The sequence below is a fragment of the Falco punctatus genome (genome assembly GCF_963210335.1).
Source record: "Falco punctatus genome assembly, chromosome: 3".
NCBI classification, from domain to species: domain Eukaryota; kingdom Metazoa; phylum Chordata; class Aves; order Falconiformes; family Falconidae; genus Falco; species Falco punctatus.
Window position 1 is genome coordinate 94,362,328 of NC_137582.1, and position 23,687 is coordinate 94,386,014.

At 41.4% G+C, this 23,687-nt stretch overlaps 1 protein-coding gene across 5 annotated transcripts in view; it reads left to right on the plus strand.

Annotated features, from left to right (window-relative positions):
• DSP (desmoplakin) overlaps positions 1 to 22,254 on the plus strand; it is a gene marked incomplete at its 5' end in the record, with an annotated part of 77,488 nt that extends 55,234 nt beyond the window's left edge. For 3 of the 5 annotated variants that reach the window (XM_080379943.1, XM_080379941.1, XM_080379942.1), the window contains 17 exons: positions 739 to 843; positions 2,129 to 2,224; positions 2,469 to 2,594; positions 3,438 to 3,590; positions 5,140 to 5,294; positions 5,700 to 5,826; positions 6,352 to 6,556; positions 7,060 to 7,277; positions 8,056 to 8,222; positions 8,543 to 8,681; positions 10,030 to 10,223; positions 11,099 to 11,261; positions 11,874 to 11,957; positions 12,872 to 12,979; positions 13,602 to 13,700; positions 14,534 to 16,825; positions 18,350 to 22,254. In XM_080379943.1, the coding sequence (XP_080236069.1) occupies positions 739 to 843; positions 2,129 to 2,224; positions 2,469 to 2,594; positions 3,438 to 3,590; positions 5,140 to 5,294; positions 5,700 to 5,826; positions 6,352 to 6,556; positions 7,060 to 7,277; positions 8,056 to 8,222; positions 8,543 to 8,681; positions 10,030 to 10,223; positions 11,099 to 11,261; positions 11,874 to 11,957; positions 12,872 to 12,979; positions 13,602 to 13,700; positions 14,534 to 16,825; positions 18,350 to 21,544 (7,626 nt within the window). In that variant the 3' untranslated portion in view covers positions 21,545 to 22,254. The remainder of the gene's footprint in view (positions 1 to 738; positions 844 to 2,128; positions 2,225 to 2,468; positions 2,595 to 3,437; positions 3,591 to 5,139; positions 5,295 to 5,699; positions 5,827 to 6,351; positions 6,557 to 7,059; positions 7,278 to 8,055; positions 8,223 to 8,542; positions 8,682 to 10,029; positions 10,224 to 11,098; positions 11,262 to 11,873; positions 11,958 to 12,871; positions 12,980 to 13,601; positions 13,701 to 14,533; positions 16,826 to 18,349) is intronic. The other 2 variants (XM_080379944.1, XM_080379945.1) reach the window with 2 other exon arrangements.
• Positions 22,255 to 23,687: the final 1,433 nt, after the last annotated feature.

Sequence of the window (23,687 nt, forward strand, 5' to 3'; positions counted from 1 at the left end):
TTGTATGAGTCAGTATTGGACATCTGTTGGAATATTTTGCTCCCTTTCAACCAGTTGTCCTGGGTTCTTTTGACCTTGGAAGCTGGCATTAGCAGTACAGTCCTCTGTGAACTAGTAATCACACAGTCATTGTGTTGGCATGATAAACTAATGGACATAAACAGTTTAATTCTCCCTGTTAGGACTATGTAGGGCTTAGAGGGTCCCGGAATTTGTCTCTGATTGTCTATCACCAGCAAGCAGAGCTATACCAGAGGGAGATGCTCTCTTCCACTAATGGTTTTGCCAGCAGCACATTGAGCCCACCATCAGATGTACTTTGTGTTGCTCCTTGTCTTCTGTGGGTTATGCAGGGAAATTGAGCATGTGCATTTGTTTAACCAATATTGGTGCTGATCACCTAATTGAGAAAGGAATGAAAGTTCACATTATTAAGGAGGTACTTTTTCTTTTTAGCACAGTTCTGGATGTTGCAGTCATTTTTGCTTTAGTCATTCCTAGGAAGACAGAAATTTGGGTGCTTTGCTCTGTGAAGCATCAAGCCCAGAGGCTAGAACTGAGATGACTGTACTTTGATTCTACTTTCTTCATAATTAACTTCAGTACACTGAATAGAATTCAGTGTAGTGTTAGCAGGGATAATTTTATGTTATCACAACTATCTGGACAATTTTAAATAAATCTTCCTGTACAGCGTATGTTTGGGCATTTGTTTGACGCTGTGTTTTGGTGGTTTAGAAACGCATGAGTGAACTGGAGCTTAAAGAAAAAGAACTCAACAAGCTAAAGCAAGAAAGTGACCAGCTAGTGCTCAACCAGCACCCTGCTTCAGACAAAATCGAGGTGAGTCAGACTGTGTGATTTCACTTGCTCGTTTAGCTTCTTTCTTCCCTTGCTACATGGGGAAAGTTCTCGGTGAAAGTCTGCAAATGAAATACTGCATTTTGACCTGAGAAGCATTTGCTTGCCAAAAAGCGTGTCCGTTTTTATCCAGCTGTATGAGCAGCTCTACTAAACTTTACTACCTTCCGCTACAAACCTGGCCAAACAACGGCAAGTTTCTTAAGAGCTATGAGGAGAGCTCTCATTGCTCTCAGATTTGATGATAGATGCATGTAAAAATTAGTATGAGGTTTAGGGACTTGTCTGAGCGTATTGAAATTGCAGTATCTCCTTTGAGTTGACTACAGTGCAGCAGAATTTGCAGTAGGAAGGCATCTTGTCATTCTCCTGCTAACTTAGTAGACATGTTTTGAAGAAAGCCACACCCTTTGTTGAGGGTTTATATTTAATCCAGGTGCAAATACTTTCTACAGCTGAAATTCATAGTGCGTTTCTGCAGCTTAGCCAAGACATTTTTGCTTTCACAGCTTGGTGTACATTTACTTTTCAATTACAAAGGCTTCAACAACTGGGAAAATCTGATTTTATTACAAAACGCTGTAGTTCTTTTAGTTTTAAGAGTGCATAAGAACCCTGAAACTGAAAGAAGCTAATAGAAGGAGAGAAAAAAAAAAAAAAAAGAGTTCTTTCTGCTCTTCAGTGTCTTTGCTTTGTTAACTGTTATCATGTTGTGTAAAATCACCATTCTTATTTAATCTGTGGTCAGTTTCTGCCTTAAAGGAAAGATCCTTGTAAGCTCCAGCAGTGAAGTAAAAGTTGTGTGTAATTTTCTAAAGAATGTACATGAGGACTACTTAAGAAGTTTGAATTTAAAAACAGCCATCATAAAACAAAAATCATGTTTAACAGTGTTCCTTGGAAGGAGAACATGACAATTTGCAATTGAAATATTTTATTTATACTACCGTTTGTGCATTTCACCCCTTTTTGTTCATGTACTTCAGGCTTTATGCTGATCAAACAAAATTCAAGTCATGAACAAATTTCTTTGTGCATCCCACAAACAAGTATTTAACTTATCTGAGTTAAGTAGATGCTTAGAAGTTGGGGAACTATTTGCATGAGTTACATTATTCTGGTGTGTATGAATTTGTTTTAGCAGATTTTGCATTTTAGTTTGTGGAGCCTGAATAGTGTTGCTTGAGTCTAGGAGACTCAAGATCACTCAAGATGGGAGAGAGATCAGTGTGGTGGATTCAGTTCTGTATATTACTATTTTTGTTAGGCCTACATGGATACATTACAAACTCAGTGGAGCTGGATTCTTCAGATCACCAAATGCATTGATGTTCATCTGAAAGAGAATGCGGCTTACTTTCAGGTAAGTAGTGATGTGGAGAATTCACACTACTTTTGTTAAAAGTGTGAATCCCATCATAGATTTGTTTCTTTGGTTTTTTTTTTCTAAATATGTACACAGTTAGGCAGAACACACTGTTACAGTGTTGTAAATGCTACCGTTTTGCCAGATTGAGTTGGGATTTCTTATGAAAGGAATCCATTGATTTTTAGCAGACATTTTTAAAGAGCTGTGTACAACTGAAATCACAACTTTTCTCCTGTAGTTCTTTGAAGAGGCCCAAGCTACAGAGTGCTACCTGAAAAACTTACAAGACTCCATCAGAAAGAAGTTCATCTGTGATAAGAGCATGTCACTGCAATCTTTGCTGGAGCAGATAAAAGAGCTGGAGGTACTGTCATACCCACCTGACAGGTTATGTTACGCTTTCTTTGGAAATCAGTTGCTTGCTTCAGACACCAAATGTAAACCCAGGTGTATTGCAGTGTTTATACACAGCACTGTATGAACTTGAAACCATAATGGTGTATTCCTGCCCATTTCTTAGGGAAGCCTACAAATGGTTTGGTGTTATTTTAATTTGTATGATACTGTTTGGGAACTCTGATTTCTTTTTAAATTTGAAATGAACCCCGCGAATTCCCAAGTTTCTGACATGCTAACAAATCAAAAAAGGGAAAGACTTTCATTCACAGGCGGTAGAATAGATTTTGCCTGAAAGAGTAAGTGCATTTAATAAATGATTCATCATGTCACTGTATCACTGTAGTCTCTTTGAAAGGAATTAACTCAATATTTTTAGCTAACGATTTGCTTGTCATGAATTAGGCACTAGCATTCCAAAGTGAATATACTGAAGAAGAAATGGTTGGTGATGTAAAAGGGCAATTGATTATGTCAAGTTCGAGAGTGTAGTTACTACTTTTTGGTTAGCGTTCATGTTCTAATACGTTCTTTCCATTTATTCCTGTTTCTCACACATCCCTTTAATCACATTGCAGATCTGTATGAAAAGCCTGCTTTGCAAGTTTTGCAAACTTTGCAGCTCTGCAAAGTTCTCTTCTCTATTTTTTAAAACTGCAGTTTTACATTATAGGCCAGGCTCATCCCACTGGAGCTAAATGAAGTTTTGCCTGCCATGAGCTCCGGATGTATCCCCCTCTAAATAAAATACTGGGAACTAGATATGGCTTCTTTTTAGGATGAATTTTTAACATACAGTTAATCTTTGCAGAATGAACGAGAGAGAATTCTTGAATACAAGAGGCAAGTGCAAAGTTTGGTGAATAAATCCAAGAAGATTGTACAGCTGAAGCCACGTAACCCAGACTACCGGAGTAACAAGCCCATTATTCTCAAGGCTCTGTGTGACTACAAACAGGATCTGGTATTGTATCCCTTTTGGCTGAGAATGAACATCATATAAGCTAGAACATGGCAAATGATTTAGTAAACAAACTATTGAGCTGATAGGTGTAACCCCTTCGCTTTCAGTTAGCATTTAAATTTCTTCAACAAAAAAGCTCTCACTTTCTTGCAGTTATGAATAAAGAAGCAAGGTTCTGGTTGGTTAATAAGTCTAGTCAAAATTATCATTGTTGGTCCATTAAATAGCATTAATACTTATAGTTCAAATTAGCACAGAAAAGTCTTATTGATAATAGGGTTAAAATTTACACTGATGCTTCCCAGCAGCTATCCCTTTTTTTTTTGTGATTGCTCACCTTTCCAGTGTCCCTCTGGGTCCTTAGGTCAACACTTCATCTAACAAAAGGTGAGGAATGTACAGTGAGTTATGGGTATCCCCAGTTTTTTCCTGGATGGAGTATGAAATTGATGGTGGTGGCTTTTCTTCCCCCTCAGTTCTGAGGCTCCTTGGCTTTATTTCTGTATTTTTTCTTAAGAGTAGGCTTAGATGTGTGTTCTGCTCACATGCTCTTTCTCTTCACTGGTTCCCAATTACCCAAATTTTCTGTTCTTTTAAACTGTAAAACTTATTTTAGCTGATTCACTAGGTTGTGCTTCTGTAGTGACCAGTCATTGACCACTGTGATTTGTGTTTATGATCTGGGGTTTCTGCTATCTGCTCTGTGTCTGCACTCTTCCATACCACATTTTATTCCAGAGTCACAGAAGCTGAGTCCACATGGAGTAACTGCTTGTTACTGTAAGCAAAACCAAACAAATTTAGGCAATGGTTGCTTGACTGCTTGGCTATTGCTTTTACTTTATGCAGGCTACATTCTGCTCAGATGAAGGTAGACTCTAGTCTGGAGCCCCCTGCGTGCTCAGATCAGTGCAAAGCCCGTGGCCTTTTACTAGTGATCTCAAAAATGGTATTTGCTGGCTGTAAAGGTGTGATGCAGGTTAGGTCCTGTCAGGATAGATGATAGGAGGAGCCTCCCTGTCTTGGATGTGAGTGGGTTGTAACCTGCACTGTGTCCATAACCATGGCCGCACCGTGTCAGGATTTCTGGCAGCGGGGGCGGGTGGATCTAGCTCTGCTGCATTCACTCCCAGTCTCATCTCAAATACAGATGCAGTACTAAGCACCCTCATGCCTCCAGCTCACTGGCTTGCAGCCATACATGGTTGCGTAGCTTACTGTGACCATGTGTCCACATTCAGTCTTTGATGTTTGTCATGGCGAGCCCCAAGTCTGATGATCAGCTGGACTGGCAGCTGCTCCGAGAGTTCTATGGCTCCCAGTTGGTTTTCTTGGGTTTCTTCACATGGAAACCAGATTCAGGGAGAAGGGATTGATCTGAACCGATCTCTTGCCCCAGGGTGAAGCCAAGATGCATGCTCAGACCTGGCAGCCGGGAAGCCCTCCTCCCATTTCTGTGCTCTAGATGCATCCTCCTTGTCTGTCTCTCCTAGAAACCCCACCTTACTTAACTGAATCAAAACAAAATGTTGTTTTGTGTTCCTTACAGAAAACAGTGCGCAAAGGAGATGAATGTATTCTGAAGGATAATAACGAGCGCAGCAAGTGGCTGGTGACCGGCCCTGGAGGAGTAGATATGCTGGTGCCATCTGTTAGTCTTATCATCCCACCCCCTAATCCACTAGCAGTGGATCTTGCTACCAAGTGAGTTGTTGCCTGGGTTTGGACTCCTACCACTGGGAGCAGATGGAAAAGTTCCCTCAGAATAGAAGCCAATCACAAAATCTGGTCTGTGCCTTGATCAGAGCGCCCTGCCACGCCCCGCCAAGGGTGGGGGATTAAGGTCTAGACCCTTGAATTGAAGAAATTCACTTCAGTGAATCTTGCTGAGAGCTAGGTTGGGATCTAAAAATATTTAAAACTTAACTTTTACAAGGTTTTTCTCATCTCTAATAACGAAAGTAATGAATAAATTAATTTCCAACATTTTTTCAAGTAGAGAACAAGCCTTAACACGTTCCACATCTGGTGGATGTTTCTTGGGCTGATTTGTAGCTATGCTACAAGGGCAGATGCATTTTGACCATGGAATTTCTTTTCTCATCTCAGAATTGAGCAGTACTATGAAGCTATTTTAGCTTTGTGGAACCAGCTGTACATCAACATGAAGAGTCTGGTGTCTTGGCATTATTGCATGATCGACATTGAGAAAATCAGAGCAATGACTATTGCCAAGGTAAGACTCCAGCTGGCCTTACCTGCAGTCCGGGAACATCCATGGACTGACCCCTCCTGTCCCAAAGAGTGCTTGCTGTGTGACGTGCAGATGTATGTTCTCCAACACCATGGGCCTGCCTTTTGCTGGGTTGCACAAGCAGTTACATATGGAAGTTGTTGTTTTATTAAAGGAGAAGCAAAATGCTTTCCCATTCAAACATGGTATGAATAACTGGGAAGATTAGCTAAGGGCATTTATTACATACTTGCTGTACTTGGTCCCATTATGCAAGTGCATGGGTAGACAGAGTAAGAAGTAGAATTTCAAACTATTCTTAAGTGATGAAATTATTATAACAAGAATAGATTAGCTCAAAGGGCACTTTTAGCATCATACCTTTAGAGGCAGCCTGGGTAGATTTTGTTGTAAAATGTGATTCCTTTGGGTTTTTTATATAGGTGTATTAGTTTATTCCTTAATGATTAACTAGTCATAAGCCTTTCCCAATTGCTTTGTTCAAAATTCTCTTCTTCCTCACTTCAGCTGAAAACAATGCGTAAGGAAGATTACCAAAAAATAATAACCGACCTGGAGATCCATTATCAAGAATTCCTGAGGAACAGCCAAGGCTCAGAGATGTTTGGTGATGAAGACAAACGAAAGATCCAAACTCAGTTCACTGATGCTCAGAAGCACTACCAAACCTTGATCATACAACTGCCCAATCAACCACGGCAGCCACAACCAGGTCTGTTTTTTGTAGAGAATGGACTGCTTGGGTTTCTTCATTTGCGGAGTAGGGGGGGGTGGTGGTGCGTTCTTTTTGTGTGAGCCATGTTCTCATAAATATGTGAATGGAAACATGTTCAAGAATTTTACTGCTGTCTCCCAGCATAACAAAACTGGCCCAGCACAGGGAAGAGCATGTTTTGTTCTTCCTTCCTTTAGTGTGAATCTGGGAACAGTTCTCCAAGGTTCAAGAGTTTCCTGGGAAAATTAGAGGAACTTAGTCAGTCTGATACATTTTCAGTTATTGGGAAGCAAAATCTCACTGTTGCCTTTGAGGAAGCAAGTTTGTGTTTTTGTGAAGGAGAGATTTCATTCCTTGAAACAGCTGAGGGCCCAGATCTTCTACCTGTTCTCAGTTCTACAGATCAACTCAATGTTTAGGTCACTTGGGCAGTACATTGGCTTCCTATACATAGGTGCTCAGTTCTCTGGCAGTTGACATTTACCCAATTCATTTTACAGTCATCCCAACTGAGAGCTGTCCTGTGGGTTCCTCAAACACCATTATTGTTAATGAGAGAAACCGAGAACATGACAAACAGGAGGCCTGGCTGCTCATGGAGCTTCAGAAACTTCGGCGTCAGATTGAAGCTTCTGAGATTCAGATGGTTCAAAGAGCTCCTCTTGGAGTGGATCAAGGGGCTGTGCATGACTTTTCAGTCAGAATAAAGGATTTAGAGGTAACTGTGGATGTTTATCTTTGAGTCTCAAGCTCAGTATGACTGTGCTGCAGAGCATACTGCAGCTGCATTTCTGATCAGCTGGGAAGGACACATATCCTGCGCAGAAAACTCTGTTGGAAGCTAACCATGATGATTTGGATTGGAGTTTAGCTCCTAAGTAGAAAATGTTGACTCCTGGATTTTAGAAGTCACATTCTGTCAAGCAAAGAATACAGAAAGCCTGATGTTAAGTGGACATGAGCTCATATTAAGCCTCATCCAGGTTAAAGCACTATTAAACCCCTTTTTGCATGGACCCCACTTTACCACCTGCCTCTGAAGTACTGTCTGTAGGATGCAGAGTGGATATGAGGCTTACAGGCTCTCTCCCTCTCCCAGTTCTTAAGATCTGAAGGAGACTGGAGAGAGAAAAGAGAACAGGTTCAGCATATGAGGAATTCCCCTGAGGCAGTGAGGTTGCAAAGGTCTCCAGAGCAGGACCTTGGCAGTCTACTGAGTGCAGTAAGCAGCTGGCAGTAAAGCGCTCTGCTTTGAGGAGAGCCAAGTTTCAGAGTGGAAGAGGTGCTCAAGGAGTCCACCTGTTGTGGACTGTGCAAAAAAGAATCCACCCAATGTTACTTACCTTGAAGAAAGCAAGCTCAGGCACTGCTTCAGTTCTTAGTCAAGCTGGTTAGATAACAGCAGACTCTTTGGATAAGGAGACCAATTGCATATGTGCTGTAGAATGATCGCTCAGCCACCAAAAATGTGTAAATCAGGCATTCTTTTTCCTTAGGGTGTGCAGAATGACTCTCAAATAATGGCAGAAACCCTCAATAAGCATAAGGACTTGCTGCCTAACTTCAGAGGCTGTGAAAAGTATGTGTACTTGCAGTCAGAGATAAATGCCCTGTTTCAAAAACTGGAAAATATTAATGGTGTTTCTGCTGGCTACTTAGACAGGTAAGAAAATTGAGGTTATAGCAATAAATAATTCACTTTCTTCCATAATTCTTAGTCCAGAAACCTGCCTTTTGTTACAAGTAGTGTAAAATTACACTTTTTTTTCCTACAAATGCTGTACATGTGGGTAGAAACAGATACTTACGTGAATTTCTTCTCTTTTCTGGAAGACGTTTTTTAAAAAAACATAACAATCATGGGTATCATTGAAGGTTCTTTTGTGTTGTCTATTCTCTTTAACTAGTGATCTGCAATTAATTAGAAATAATCACCTTTCCTGGCCAGTTCATAATGGATTTGTCTTGTATTATTTATTTTAGCTTGAATGCACTGAGGTGTCTGCTCCAGATTATTCTACAAACAGAGGATGTGATCAGAGTTTTTGAAGTCAGACTGTCTGAAGAGGAGACTGTTCCTTTGGATCTTGATAAAGTGGAGGCTTATCGGGCGTGCCTGAAGGTGAGAGGCCAAGGCCCAAGGACACAGTGAGGCAAAATTCATAGCTGCCAGCACTGGTCTATTGAACTGGGGGAAACTCTTCTGAAACCACAGGAGATGGAAATGCTGATCCCGTTGTATTTAATCACATAGACATATGATGCTGTTGCAAATTATTGGAAGGAATGTACAGGTTACTACTTCCCCATCCCCTGGATGTTGCTGCCCCTATAGCAGAGCCAGTGGCATGGAAGGTCTCCATAATCCAATTCTGTACAAAATTATCTGTGTTTATTTGTATCACTTATGAAGCTAGATTGGAAGGCAATGCCTCTTTTTTCTTGCAAAAAGGCTCTTTAATTGCCCTTTTTGTCATCTAGTTGTGAGAAGTAAATTTGAGTATTATTGTATGTGCCAGTTTTGCCATAGAGTCCATTTCAAATCTTACAGTGAAAACTGTCCATCCTGTACAACGGGAGAAGGCAAAGAGTAACTGCTTTGCTGAGCACAAAGTTGGCATTGAGCTGGTCCTTTTGTGCACTGAATGCTTTGGGAGGGTGGGGACTCTTTCATTCTTTCCTGTTCTCAGGTGTAGTAGGGAAAAAGTGTTTAGTGGCACAAAAGGAGCACAACCAGGTTACCCTTTTATCATGTTAAATGAGAGCTGCAGTTCAGTTGCTGGGAGTTGTTCTTATCTGGTGTAAATTTGAGCTACACCAAAAAAAAATGCTTGAGCATATTATTGAAGGATGCAGTCATCCCTGTGAGTGGCAAATGCAAGGCCTGCACTGTGTATGCCATTTGGTGATACCCCACAATATGTATGTGCACGCAAACGTGTGTGGTTAAAGAAACATCTCCATGGAAGATGCTTATAAAAACGTAAACAGGAAAAAAAAAAAGTGCAGATTTTTAGATAATATTTAACAATTTAATAATATGCCAATCCTGAGGCTTGATTCCATAGCCGTTGCAAATGCAGGAATCTTTTATACTGCAGTGAGATTTTCTAGTCATTTGTTTCTAGGAACAAGCAAGGCAGGCTCTTCCCTTTCTTTTTGGTAACTAATGTACGTAGTTCTGAGAAACTCAAATGTTAGCTACAGAATATGACAGCAGAGGGCTTCGGTTTAACAAATTATTTATGAGCGAATCTAATTTTAAACACATTCTTAAGTCAAACTGTTCACCAAAGTAGGTGTTTCACTTTAAATATATTTAAAGTCCAGCTGACATCAGTGTACATACCTTACTGAATTAATTAAAAGCAAAATCTTTAGATCCAAACACATTGTGCATGCTGTGCATGGTTAAATTTGAGTATCCTCGCAAGAATAAAATGTATGACAGTATTTTGTTTTTTCTCCAGAAAATGAAAGCAGACCTAAACATGAAGAAGTCACTACTGAATGCCCTGGAAAATGAGCTGCAGAAAACACTTCAGATTCACTCACAGTCTTGCCAGTCATATACCCTGTATGACATGGACATTGGAAAGTTCTGTGATAAAGTTACCCAGCTAATAGACCGTTGGCAGAGAGCTGATAAACAGATAGATAACAGGTTTGCTCGTATTTCCTAATAGTGCCTTCCTTATTGCTGTTGCTACTAAGATCATGTTAACAGTGTGTCTGAGAGAGCTGATGAGCAATAGTCTTCATGTCCTGAGGACAAGTGATGACTTCAGGGCAGTAAGACAGAGCAACTGTGAATAGGTTGAACATACTTTAAAAGGTATCCTGCAAGACCAAGCAGGAAAATGTAGTTAGTTATGTAAATGCCTAACCTATGTGCTAAGGAGTTCTTCAAATTATTTTTTTCTTTATTCTTGCTAATGTTTTTGGATTATGAACTTCCAGTCAGCATTTTCCCCCTCAAACAAAGAAACCCTGCTTATTCTTGAATATCCTATACCTGAGGGTTAAAAAAATTAACACTAAGAATTAAGTAAAAAAAATCCCAACAATTTTTTTCTAATATTTATTGAACTGAAGGCATATTCTGATTGTTTTGGTTTTTGGGATGTGGTTTGTTTTGTTCTGTTTTTACTTCAGGCCTTTACTTCAAAATCCAGTGCTATTAAGAGTAACTGACTGATTGCTGGTCATTTTGGTGAAAACTGAGAACAAGAGTACTGAAGTCAGTCAACTTGATTATTACCACTGCAGGGTTTCATCCATCCTTCACTTAGATGACGAGAAAGTGCCAGCCTCTGTGTATTGCAGAGTTACTCAAAAGCGAGGCACTAAAAAAAATGTTGAGTGACTAAAACCCAGTACAATTATCATTTTATTTGAAATCTTTATTCAGAACCTTCTTTCCGAGCTTCCCGTAGTTTTACCTCGTTTATTACTGTGTCTTATTTCTGAAAAATCTTTTAAAGAGAGAGAAGGAGAATGCACTTTCCATTTTGACAGTTTCCTCTGTTTTTTTTCTAGATCATGGGATTTAGAAAGGCAGATCAAACAGCTGAAAACTTACCGAGATCTCTACCAGGCTCTGTGCAAATGGATCTGTGATGCCAAGCGCAGGCAGGATTCTATTGAATCCACAAAGCTGTGTGACTGCAACACTATCATGAGATATCTACATGATCAGAAGGTATGCAGTACCTGAATTAGCTGTCTTTGATTATCTGGATTTAAAATTGTTTTGCTAGTCAGAAAATATCAGTAACAATGCAGTCTGCAATACAGTGGCCTGTTCTGAATTATAAAGTACGCAAGCTACCAAAACCCACCACGTGTAGAAGGCAGGAGAGAGAAAATATTATTATCCTCATTACTTTCTGTCAGCACTGCTGTAGATTATAAACAAGACCATTTTTGGCTCTTACACGATGACTGACACTTTTACACATCAGCTTTGAATTAATTTAAGGAACTGTATGATGGTGCAACTTATGGGACAAATTATAGCATGAAAATAAACAGCGAGGAAATACATCTAAGCAAAGGAACTCCTCTCTCCTCAGCGCTGGGGGCTGTCCAGTACTAGGTGTTCTTTCTGAGAACAACCTTCTCATGCACAGAGAGCTTGCTGTTGTAAAAACTGCACAGCTACAGGTCATTTCAGGTCTCAGCCTCTGGGGTTGCAGTGGTCTGGTACTGCAGGTGCCTACTGATGGAGCCAGCAGGCACAGGAGGAAGTACTGATAAATCTTGAGGGAGTGCTTCACAGCTTTTTATTCTTTTTTCTTTTTTTTCTTGACAGAACTTGCACAGTGAAATCTGTGGGAAGCGAGACAAAGTTGAGGAGCTTCTCAAGCACGCAGATCAGTGTTCTGCTGCAATTAAGGTACTTGGATTTCAGCATTTTTATGGGGTGTGGTTTTTCATGGTCAGGTGCATCCCATTGTCTCTGCTCTGCTGGCAGGTGAAATGTTGGCTCTCTAATGTGTGTGTGCGGAAACTGCTGGTGTAAAGCACTTGTGTGTACAGCATATAATGAAAACAATTTGTGTACTTGCCATCTGAAGACTACAGGACAATGCAGGAGATAGCAGTGAGGGCTTCTCTTCAGGAGAGTCAAAGCTTCCTTCTAGCCAGACCAAACTTTCCAGTTCACGTGTTAAAAAATAAGGAAGCAGAGAACAGATTGGTAGTTTAGGAATTGGGTCTGTTAAGGATTTGGTCTAGGAGGCAAGACAAATGCAGATTAGCAGGAGGAGTGATGTGCAATGGCCATGAAAACCAAGAACATACAGGGAATGGTTTATGTGGTCTCTGCATTTTTATGTCACCCCGAGATCCATGCTTTCTCCAGCTCCGTCTTACTTTCTGTGACAAAGATCTTGCTGTATACATGACGTGGTGTATGTGATATGAGAGGCAGAGACAGTTATTTCTGATGAAGTTTTGGTTGATAACAGTACCTAGTCCAGTTGCTTCCATGAACCTTTTTCACCGCTGGGTAGCAGTCAACTAATGGAAACACAGGTCTTCCCTTTTTTGTAAAATGTTTTTTTTTCTCTTTTTCACTTTGTTACTGTCTTCCATGAGTCTCCACAGTGGTACTTGAACTGATGTGCTTCTGTTTATGCTAGAGGGTCCTCTGTACATGGTCAGGGATATAAACAAAGGAAAATGTACCTTTTTTTATTAAAAACCAAAACAACCCCAAAACTTTCTTTACATTTTGGGAAATCCAGATTCCCAGAGAGTTCCTTGGCACTTGCTAAAGGGGTCTTGAATTCCCCTGTTGTTTTACAGGATTATGAGCTACAGGTTGCTTCCTACAGTTCTGGATTAGAAACATTGCTCAACATACCTATCAAGAAGAGTGTTGTTCAGTCTCCTGCAGTGCTGATTCTACAAGAGGTATCTTTCTTTCCTCCCCGTCAATCTTTTTAAATACATTTGTTTGTCCATGTGAGTCATATCCAGCTGAATTCTAATAATTTAACACTGTCACTGGTAATGTGTGCTAAGCACATAAGTACAAGGAATTGGTGCAGAATAGTTGCTGTGTTGTAAAATCATACTTGGGCTCGTTTAGACAATAGATTAGCCCTCAGGAATTTACCTCATTCCTTTTCAATGTCCATTGCATACATATTGTGAGAAAGTAAGATTCATGCCCCAGGTGGTTTAGTCACTTTCAACCTGGGAATTAACTACTATTAAAAGTTTAACTTGGGTTACTTGCGACTGTTAGACAGGAAGACCATGATGAACCAGGGGATGAAGCCTTGGCTTTAATATCGTCACTCATGGGGGAAAATAATCTTGAAAAAGGTGGTGTGGGTTTATCAGAAGAGAGAATTTGTACATTTGGAGTCCCCAGAAAGTCATGTGAATTTGCGAGGAGAATTTGCTTTTTGCTTTGTCAAGCGATGTGTTTTCTCAAAGTGGATTGGAATTCTTTAAATGATCTGAGACATCGGTATGTTCATATCTAACTCTGTAGTACAAGCTGCTGACAATCCTCTTTCTTTTCAAGGCTAGCGAGGCTCAGTCTCGCTACATAGAGCTTCTTACAAGATCAGGAGACTATTACAGATTCTTAAGCGAAATGTTGAAGAGCATGGAGGACTTGAAGGTAATCTGACACTCTTATTTTCTTTACCTTCTGTTACTACCACAGGTTAGCAAGCTATCACTGATCAAAGGCTTTCTGCTTATGTACAGTGCAAAACGCTCCACAAAACTAAATCCTGAGCTCAGTGGTGTCCAGTTAAGGAGGCACATAAGGAATTTCGTGCATCTTTTGTCAAAAAGCATAGTGCTTTGCAAAGTTACCTCCAATGTCATGTGTGAGGTGGAGAGCACTTGCCTTCTTGGTAAATAGGAGGTGCTTATCACAGCATGCGAGAGATCCTTCTCTGCATCCATCACAGCCTTGACCTCAGTGAGAGTACAGTTACCTCACTGCTGAAAACTTGCTCCTCATGGTTAAGAGGCCACACCTCGTCTCAGGCCATATCTAAAGTGTTTCGAATGGAGTAACTCCTGATTTGATACAGCTCAGTGGAAACAGAGAGGCCCTTTTAAGCGGTCACACGTATGGAATATGAAGCACCTGTGGAGGTTCTGAAGATGGCTATTCAATGCTTTGCTGGTGAACTCTTGGTACATCAGATTTCACTATCTGTATTGCATCTCCCTCCCCCCATCAAGTACCATTTCCCCTCTGAAAGTCATTATGCTGATCTCTGAATAAGGTTTGAGTCTGGATAAATACGGATTCCAGAGTTTGCCTTGATGGCATTAAATAAAAAAGGATTTTGAGCTCTCATTCAAGCAGAGAAAAACATACTTTGTAAGTTGTCAATATTAGAAATGTATATTGTATTGCACATGATGATTTTGAAACACTTGTCACAAGTGCTTATGCGGTTTGGGTTTTTTTTTTTTTTTGCTATGATTTTGCAGATGAAAAACACCAAAATTGAACTTCTGGAAGAAGAACTCAGGCTTGCCAGGGATTCAAATTCAGAGACAAGCAACAAACATAAATTCCTGGAGCAAAATCTGCAGAAGTACCAGATGGACATTTCTCAGCTGAAGGCAAAGCTGATGAGTTTGGAGGAGATGAAAAGACAAGCTGAAATGGATGGAAATTCTGCTAAGCAAAACCTGGACAAATGCTATGCCCAAATAAAGGATCTAAATGACAGAATAACCAGGCTGACTTATGAGACTGAAGATGAGAAAAGGAAAAGGAAGTTGCTGGAGGATCGATATGAACAGCAGAAGAATGACTATGACCAGCTGCAGAAAACAAGACAAAATGAGAAAGACAGCCTTGGTTGGCAAAAATTAGAGTCTGAGAAGGTCATCAAGGAGAAGGAGTACGAGATAGAAAGATTAAGGGTTCTTCTTCAGGATGAAGGCACACGGAAGAGGGAATATGAAAATGAGCTGGCTAAGGTAAGAAACCAGTTTAGCGAGGAGATGAGTAATTTAAAGAACAAGTATGAAACAGAAATTAATATTAAGAAGACCACAATCCAGCAGATAGCTGCACAGAAAGATGATGATGCAAAAGGCCTCAGAGCCCAGGTTGACAGACTGACAAGAGAAAACAGAGACCTTAAGGATGAGATTGTGAGGCTGAATGATGCCATTCTGCAAACCACAGATCAACGGAGGAGAGCAGAAGAAGATGCTCTTCAGCACAAGGCTTGCAGTTCTGAGGTGTCACAGCAAAAGCATCAGTTAGAGCTGGAGCTGAAACAGATCATTCAGCTTCGTGGTGAAGACAACTCAAGGTACAAGCAGGCTCTTGAGGAGGCTGCCTCGACTATTCAGGATAAAACTAAGGAGCTGGAAAGGCTAAAGGTGCAGCTTCAGGAAGAGGCTAAAAGCCGATGGGAACTTGAAAATGAATTGGCTAAGGTAAGGAACAGTTATGATGAGGAAATTATTAGTTTAAAGAACAAATATGAAACTGAGATTAATATCACAAAGACCACAATTCACCAGGTCACCATGCAAAAGGAAGAGGATACAAATAATTATAGAACACAGCTCGATAATGCCATGAGAGAAAATAGGAATTTGTGTGAGGAAATTAGGAGACTGAAGAATACAATAAGTCAGACAACAGACAATCTGCGGAAAATAGAAGAGAATGCTCAGCAGCAGAAGGCAGCTGGCTCAGAGCTTTCTCAGAAGAAACAGCAGCTGGAGATTGAGCTAAAACAAGTCATTCAGAGGCACTCGGACGAAAGCATGCGGTACAAACAGTCACTTGATGATGCTTCTAAGACCATTAAGGAAAGAAACAAAGAGATCGAAAGGCTGAGAAAGTTGTTGGATGTAGAAACAAGTCAGAGGAAAGAACTAGAGGATGAGAACAGTCAGTTAAAAAGAGTCCAGTTTGACCTGCAGAAAGCAAACACGAGTGCTACCGAGACAATTAACAAGCTGAGGATCCAAGAGCAGGAACTGGCCAGACTGAAAATTGACTATGAAAGAGTTTTGCAAGAGAAAAAAGGCAGGGATCAAGAAAGTGCAAAGTTCCAGAACACTGTAAAAGACTTGCAGATTCAGAAACATAAGCTGGAGGAGGAACTTTGCAGGCAGAATAAAAATGTAATGGAGGAGACGTCCAGGAGGAAGAAACTGGAGGAGGAAATAGAAGGCATGAGGAGATCTCTCAGAGAGCAATCGGTTAAAATAACTAATCTCACACAGCAGATAGAGGAAGTGTCTATCGTAAAAAAGAGGAATGAAGATGATCTTAGACACCAAAGAGAAGTATTAGATGGTCATGTGAGAGAGAAGCAGAGGTACATGGAGGAGATAAGAAAATACACATCTGATATTGAGACTTTACGCCGTCAGTTGGTCCAAGAACAGGAGCAATTAAAACAGGCTCACCTACGATACGAGCACTTACAGAAAACCTCTGAGGAAAAAAGCAAAAACTTGAACGAGTGCAAAATAGAAATTGAAAGGCTTCAGTCTCTCACCGAGAACCTAACCAAGGAACACTTGTTACTGGAGGAAGAGCTGCGAAATGTTAGATTGGAGTACGATGACATCAGAATGGTCAGAAATGAAGTTGATGAGAAAAATACTGCCATTGCTGAACTAAAGAATCAGCTTCAGATGAGCAGCAAGCAAACCCTGGAACTTCAGGGGTTGATTAATGATTTACAGAAAGAAAGGGAAAAATTGAGACAGGAAATTGAAAAATTCCAAAAGCAAGCTCTAGAGGTATTCACACATATTTTGATCCCAGCTTTACTGTCTCTCAGATATATAATTAACTGCAGTGTCCATTTGAATCAACTTAATTCACACTTCGCTGTTTAAGTTCACTGTACTTGTAACTAATACCCCTTTATGGCCCTTCCCGTTGTTCATTTTTAAACAAAAATGGCAGGATTTGGCCACTTTCTTAGCCTCTTTGTGGGAGCTGTGCTAGGGAGCTGTAAGCTGTCCTACTGTCTAGATGAGCCTTGCCCCAGGAGAAACCCTGTGTCTGTGCCAGTCTCCACCAAACCATTCTAGGGGAAGATGAGAGTACACGGAGTACCACTGTGCTTTAGCTGTACCCTGCTGGCTGGCTGCTTCCCCGGGCTCTTTCAGCCAGGATGGGTTAAAGCAGTCCTTTGAGGTTGACCTGGGTGCTGTCACAAACTAAACCAGCTAAAAACCCCAGAACCAACAAGCTGTCAAAGTGCTGCTTAGCTAGGTAAGGTGTTTACTACAAGTGAGGATTAAAGATCATGTTGTCAGCTGTACTTAAGGTACTTAAAGCCTACATTTCATTGAATGTTTGGGACATTTATGTTCCTAAGTCACTAAGGGCGTTTGCAAACTTTACTACTGGCCCTTATTTCTTAAACTTGAGGTGACAGCATAAACAAGTTAAAGAAAACATTTTTTCGTGTTCCATTCTTCTGCCTGGTTTCTTGTCTAGAGATCTACTGTTTTAAATATATGCAAGTGAGCACTTGTGAAAACGCTTCTTTGCTTTTCCCTAACTTGCCCTTTGTATTTCTTTTCTCGTTCCCATTCTCAGCTGTTCTTCCCTTTATTCAGTTTTTCTTTATTTTAAAAATCTTAATACTGATTTTTAAGAAAATATTAACATTTAGGATTTTCTGACATCTGTGCATGATATGCATGTATTACAAATATATAAACTTGTATTCAGTTTCACATGGACTGCATACAGATGTGCATGCTTGTAGGTGTTTGTGTACGTGTATAAATATATGAAGACCTTAAGTGAATTAAAATGTAGAACAACACAGGTAAAATTGTTCGGAGTAACGTGATACTAACAGGAAAGCAAAAATTGAGTCATATTTATCCATGTATGACCAGTGCTTAGACGGTGCAAATTCACCCAGGTGAGCAGGACTATGCCAGGGTACATCTGCTGAGCATCAGGCTTTTAATGAGTCTTGCGTGCTCTCTGTATGTGTACTATGAAAAGTATTAGACAGTTATAAAAAGCTAACTAAATCAGCAGAAAATCAAGGCTATGGGTAACAGAACGGAGTTGCTGTCAATGCCAGAGGTGCTGTCAGTGAAGGGACAAGGTACCTTCGCTGGTTTATGTGTATCCATGGTCTTGGGTAAGGCACTGCTGCGACTAGAATGTTTTCCGGTGGCAGTTTGCTGCAGGTTAAATGGCAGGCTAAAGATCATTGTAAGTGGAAAGCATAAGTCTAACCAGCGTAACCTCTAACCATCCTCTCTTGGTTTATTTCTTCTTTAAAATTGTAGGCATCCAATAGGATTCAAGAATCCAAAAATCAGTATAGTCACATTATGCAAGAAAGAGAAACCTTGCTGATAAAAATGAGTGCTTTGGAGCAAGACAAAGCCAGGCTGCAGAGATTAGAAGAGGAGCTGAACCGTTTGAAAGTTACCCTGGAATCAGAGTCTCGTTTGAAGCAACGCCTGGAAAGTGAGAAGCAACAAATCCTGAATGACCTCAATCAGTGGAAGAGCCAGCACTCCCGGACAGAGGAATCCATAAGGAAGATCCAGTGTGAGAGAGAGAAGAGTGAGAGGGAGAAGAACACCCTGCGGAGTGAGATTGAAAGGCTGCAGATGGAGATCAAACGGATTGAGGAGAGATACAGGTGCAGACTGGAAGAGACGGCTGTCAAAAACCAGTCGGAGTTGGAGTCCGAGCGTCTCAGGCTGCAAAGAGAGATTGAGAAACTCAAGCAACGCCCGTATGGGTCCCACAGATCTACGCAGACCGAGGAAGACTTTTGTATTGATGCCTCCAAGTTGCTGTTCAGTGGGCTGCGGAAGAAGATTACAGCGATGCAGCTGTATGAGTGTCAACTGATAGACAAACTCACACTGGATAAGCTGCTGAAGGGGCAGAGGTCAGTGGAAGAAGTCGCAGCTGACATTGAACCCTACCTCAAAGGGGCAGGTGCTATTGCAGGGGTGTCTCTTTCACCCAGACAAAAGTACTCTTTTGTTGAGGCCAAACGGAATCAGCTCCTTACAGCAGAAAACGCGGTCCTGCTCTTAGAAGCCCAGGCAGCAACAGGAGGTGTGATAGACCCACATCGAAATGAGATGTTAACTGTGGACAGTGCTATCGCCAGAGATCTGATCGACTTTGATGACAGAGAACAAATCTATACAGCAGAAAAGGCTATTACAGGATTTAAAGATCCTTTCTCGGGCAAAACTGTGCCAGTATCTGAAGCCATCAAGAAAAACCTGGTTGACAGAGAAACTGGGATTCGTCTGCTTGAAGCCCAGCTGGCTGTAGGAGGCATTGTTGATCCTGTCAACAGTGTTTTCCTACCCAAAGATATAGCTTTATCTCGCGGGTTGATTGACAAAGACCTCTACAGGATCCTAAACAACTGCCAGGGCACTACAAAGAACTTCATTGATCCCACCACCAAAAAGGCAGTCACTTACATGCAGCTGAAGGAAAAATGTAGGATTGAACCACACACTGGTCTGCTCCTCCTCCCAGTGCAGAAGAGGAGTATGTCATTCCAAGGGATCAGGCAGCCTGTCTCAGCAGATGCACTGCTTGAGGCTGGAATTATTAAGGAATCCACAAGGAATGACTTGGAAAGAGGTGCCATTACAGTGGAAGAAGTGAGCGAGAGAATTATTGATTTCCTTCAGGGCTCTAGCTGTATTGCGGGTATCTACAATGAGGCTACTAAAGAGAAACTTGGCATTTACCAGGCTATGAAAATAGGTTTGGTTAGACCAGGGACAGCCCTTGAACTCCTAGAAGCCCAGGCAGCCACAGGGTTCATAGTGGATCCTGTCAGCAACGTGAGGCTGCCTGTTGAGGAAGCTTACAAAAGAGGCCTTGTTGGAATTGAATTTAAAGAAAAACTTCTCTCTGCTGAAAGAGCTGTCACCGGGTACAAAGACCCAGAAACTGGAAACATCATTTCTCTGTTTCAAGCCATGAACAAAGAGCTCATAGAGAGAGGCCATGGCATTCGTTTGCTGGAGGCCCAGATTGCTACCGGAGGAATCATTGACCCCAAAGAGAGCTACCGCTTGCCAGTAGAGACAGCCTACAAGCGTGGCTACTTCAATGAAGAGCTCAACCAGATCCTTAGTGATCCAAGTGATGACACCAAAGGGTTCTTTGATCCCAACACAGAGGAGAATTTGACCTACTTGCAGCTGAAAGAAAGGTGCATAAAGGACGAAGCAACAGGGCTCTGCCTTCTGCCCCTGAGAGAGAAGAAGAAGGTGGTGCACACCTCACAGAAGAACACCCTTAGGAAGCGCCGGGTTGTCATTGTAGATCCAGAAACAAACAGGGAAATGTCCGTGCAGGAGGCGTACAGCAAAGGCCTCATAGATTATGACACCTATACAGAACTAGCCGAACAGGAGTGTGAGTGGGAAGAAATAACTATTACAGGATCAGATGGCAGCAGTAGGGTAGTCCTGGTCGACAGAAAAACAGGTAGCCAGTATGACATCCAAGATGCTATTGATAAAGGTCTGGTTGAGAGGAAGTTTTTTGACCAGTACCGTTCTGGCAGTTTAAGCCTGACGCAGTTTGCAGACATGATTTCCTGCCGGAACGGCACTGACGAGGTGTTCCGGCACGAGTCGGTGACTCGGTCTCCTACAGTGCTGAGTGTCAGGAGTTCTTCTTCACTGATCAGGAGTGGTTCTTTCTCAGAGACCCCAGAAGAGTGCAGTCCTATTGCAGCCATATTTGACACAGAAAACTTGGAGAAAATCTCCATTTCAGAAGCTATACAGCGAGGCATCGTGGATAGCATCACTGGGCAGCGGTTACTTGAAGCCCAGGCTTGTACAGGGGGCATAATATGCCCTACCACAGGCCAGCGGCTTTCGCTTCAGGAAGCTGCCAGTCAGGGCATCATTGATCAGGATATGGCCACGCGCCTCAAACCAGCTCAGAAGGCCTTCATAGGGTTTGAAGGCATAAAGGGAGGACGCAAGAGGATGTCAGCAGCTGAAGCAGTGAAGGAAAAATGGTTGCCTTATGAGGCTGGGCAGCGGTTCCTTGAATTCCAGTACCTCACCGGAGGTCTTGTGGACCCAGAAGTGCGTGGAAGAATAAGTACTGAAGAAGCCATTAGGAATGGATTGATTGATGGTCGTGCTGCCCAGAAATTGCAAGACATGAACAGCTATCCCAAAATCCTGACCTGCCCCAAGACCAAACTGAAAATATCCTACAAAGATGCAATGAATCGGTCAATGGTGGAAGACATCACTGGGCTTAAACTCTTGGAAGCAGCCTCCGTTTCATCAAAAGGCATATCCAGTCCCTACAATGTCTCCTCAGCACCTGGCTCTCGCTCTGGCTCTCGCTCTGGCTCACGTTCAGGCTCACGCAGTGGGTCTAGGAGAGGAAGTTTTGATGCATCAGCAAGCTCTTCGTATTCTTACTCGTACTCAACCTTCAGCAGTGGGTCTATTGGGCGCTAATAACAAGTGGGAAAATATGTCTGCGTTTTAATATCATTTAGATTATTCTGTGTCCCCTTTCCTAAAAAAAAAGCAACCAACTAAACCCAAAACAACAACAAAGTAACCCAAAGCAAAACCCTTAAGTCTCCTGGGTATGTTCAACTTCTCATCTGAAAAAGCTGTAAAATGTTTGAATGCAAATTTATGGAATATATATTAGGGAGGTGCAAAAAGCCGTAATTGTGAATTTTGAGGTTTGGTTCCCATTTTCTGTTAGTGTTTGGATTTCAATTGATCTCTGTATATTTTAAGTACTCTATCATGTGCCGCCTTCTTTTATCTGTAACTGTCAACCCATAAGCTTGTAACTGAGGTTTGGAAGTCTTACAGTAGTTTTTTTCCACATTGACCTTTTTCAATTTGCTATTATGAAGAAAAAAAGAAAGAACAATATGGACAGAAAATGCCTTTAATGTTGGTTTAGAATCTATACTATAAACATGAAAAGCTCTGTCTTCCAGATGCTCTACTTCTCTATGTTTGGCTAGCCATTTTCTTAAGTATAACTTGGTGGATATAAAGGGCTATTACTAGGCTGGGCTTTTGTTTTACTGTTACCCATATATATTTTCTACTGTTTTGCTTGATTTCCATGTAACAAAAGAAAAAAAAATCCAACTGCACCATGTGAACTATTCTGGGCAATAAACTTCTGAAGTTTTAAAGTATTTGTTGTGTGCTTCTGAAATTTATCTATGGACATTCTTGGAGATTAGAGAATATCTAATCTTGGAGATACAGATTAGAGAAAGAACCCTTAAAAAAAGTAGCACATACTAGCTTTGTCATAAAAAGTGTACAGCCACGTTGTTTTTCATTATGTTAATCCACCATTTTGACGAATGTGGACTTCTGGTTCTGGATTTTCAGTAGGAAAATGAGGGTAGCACCAGTAATAGAAAACACCAGTAGCAGAAAGCCTGTTCCCACAGTTGGTTATAGACTGGAAGGTCACCAGAAGTGTATTTCTTCTGCTTGCGTTCCAGCCCGTTGTCTGCAGCTACAAGGGACTGACACACATTCTCCCTTACCCATCAGTGTAACTTTGGATGATGAACAGAACAAAGATACAGTAACGGGGCTTGGATGGCCAGTGTGGTGGCACAGGAGGATCTTTCAAAACCTGAACAATCACCTCCTGTAATGACTTCCCACCTCTTCTGCTGGCTTCTGGAAGCCTAGGTTGAGAAAATAGCAAGAGTGTATCAGTGTTCACGCGATGCCTTGCTGTTGGCAGCTCTGCACGGGCTGTTGGCAGCCTGCTCCCTTCTTTTATCTGAGCTGAAGAAGCTCCTGAGGTGAGAAACCAGAGGATTAGAGGAGGACACAAAAGTGGTTTGAAGCCACTTCAGCTGCCATGAATATTCCTTAGCCAGAGCAGAAAACAATTTGCGTACATTGAAACTGTCCTGTCCTCTTCCATTTGCCACACAGTGCAGATGCCTCCGAGTAGGCACTATGTTCTTGGCAGGGTGACCACTCAGATTTTAGAATGGTTTTAGACAACTGCTAGTACAGAGCCTTAACAACAAAACTATTAGCACAATACACTGGTAGCTGAAATAAATTCTTCCTGTAAGTCACTGAAAGTGTTGCCTGAAGCACGTACCTGCGTTTAGCCCACTGGTCTGTGAATTTTATCAGCTGCTACAGATAGGAAGAAGTTGATAAGCATAAATGCTAGTCACTATTAATGACACTGCCTAATTTTTATAGCACGTTCCTTTTTTGCAGTAAGGACTAGCGTGGGGTTTGGTACTGCTGTCTCTGGTGAAGGTGTACCTTCTAGCCTGAGAAGCATTTCCAGTGTTTGCTGAAGGTGAGAGCTGTGTATAAAATCCCCGCTGTATATAAAGTTCCTCAGTTACTGGACTAAGAAATCAAACGGACTGGTACAAGTCAGTGGTGAAGACCCCTCTATAGACAGTAGGTGAGCAAGTGCATCCCATCTCCTATTTTTGTCCACATTGACCTTTTATGAAATTTAGCTATGCTAAATTCATAGCTAAATAATACAGCTAATATAAATTTATGAAATTTAGCTATGCTAAATTTCATAAAGCATATGAAGCCCCACACCTTCAGAGGTTTCTCTCCAGCT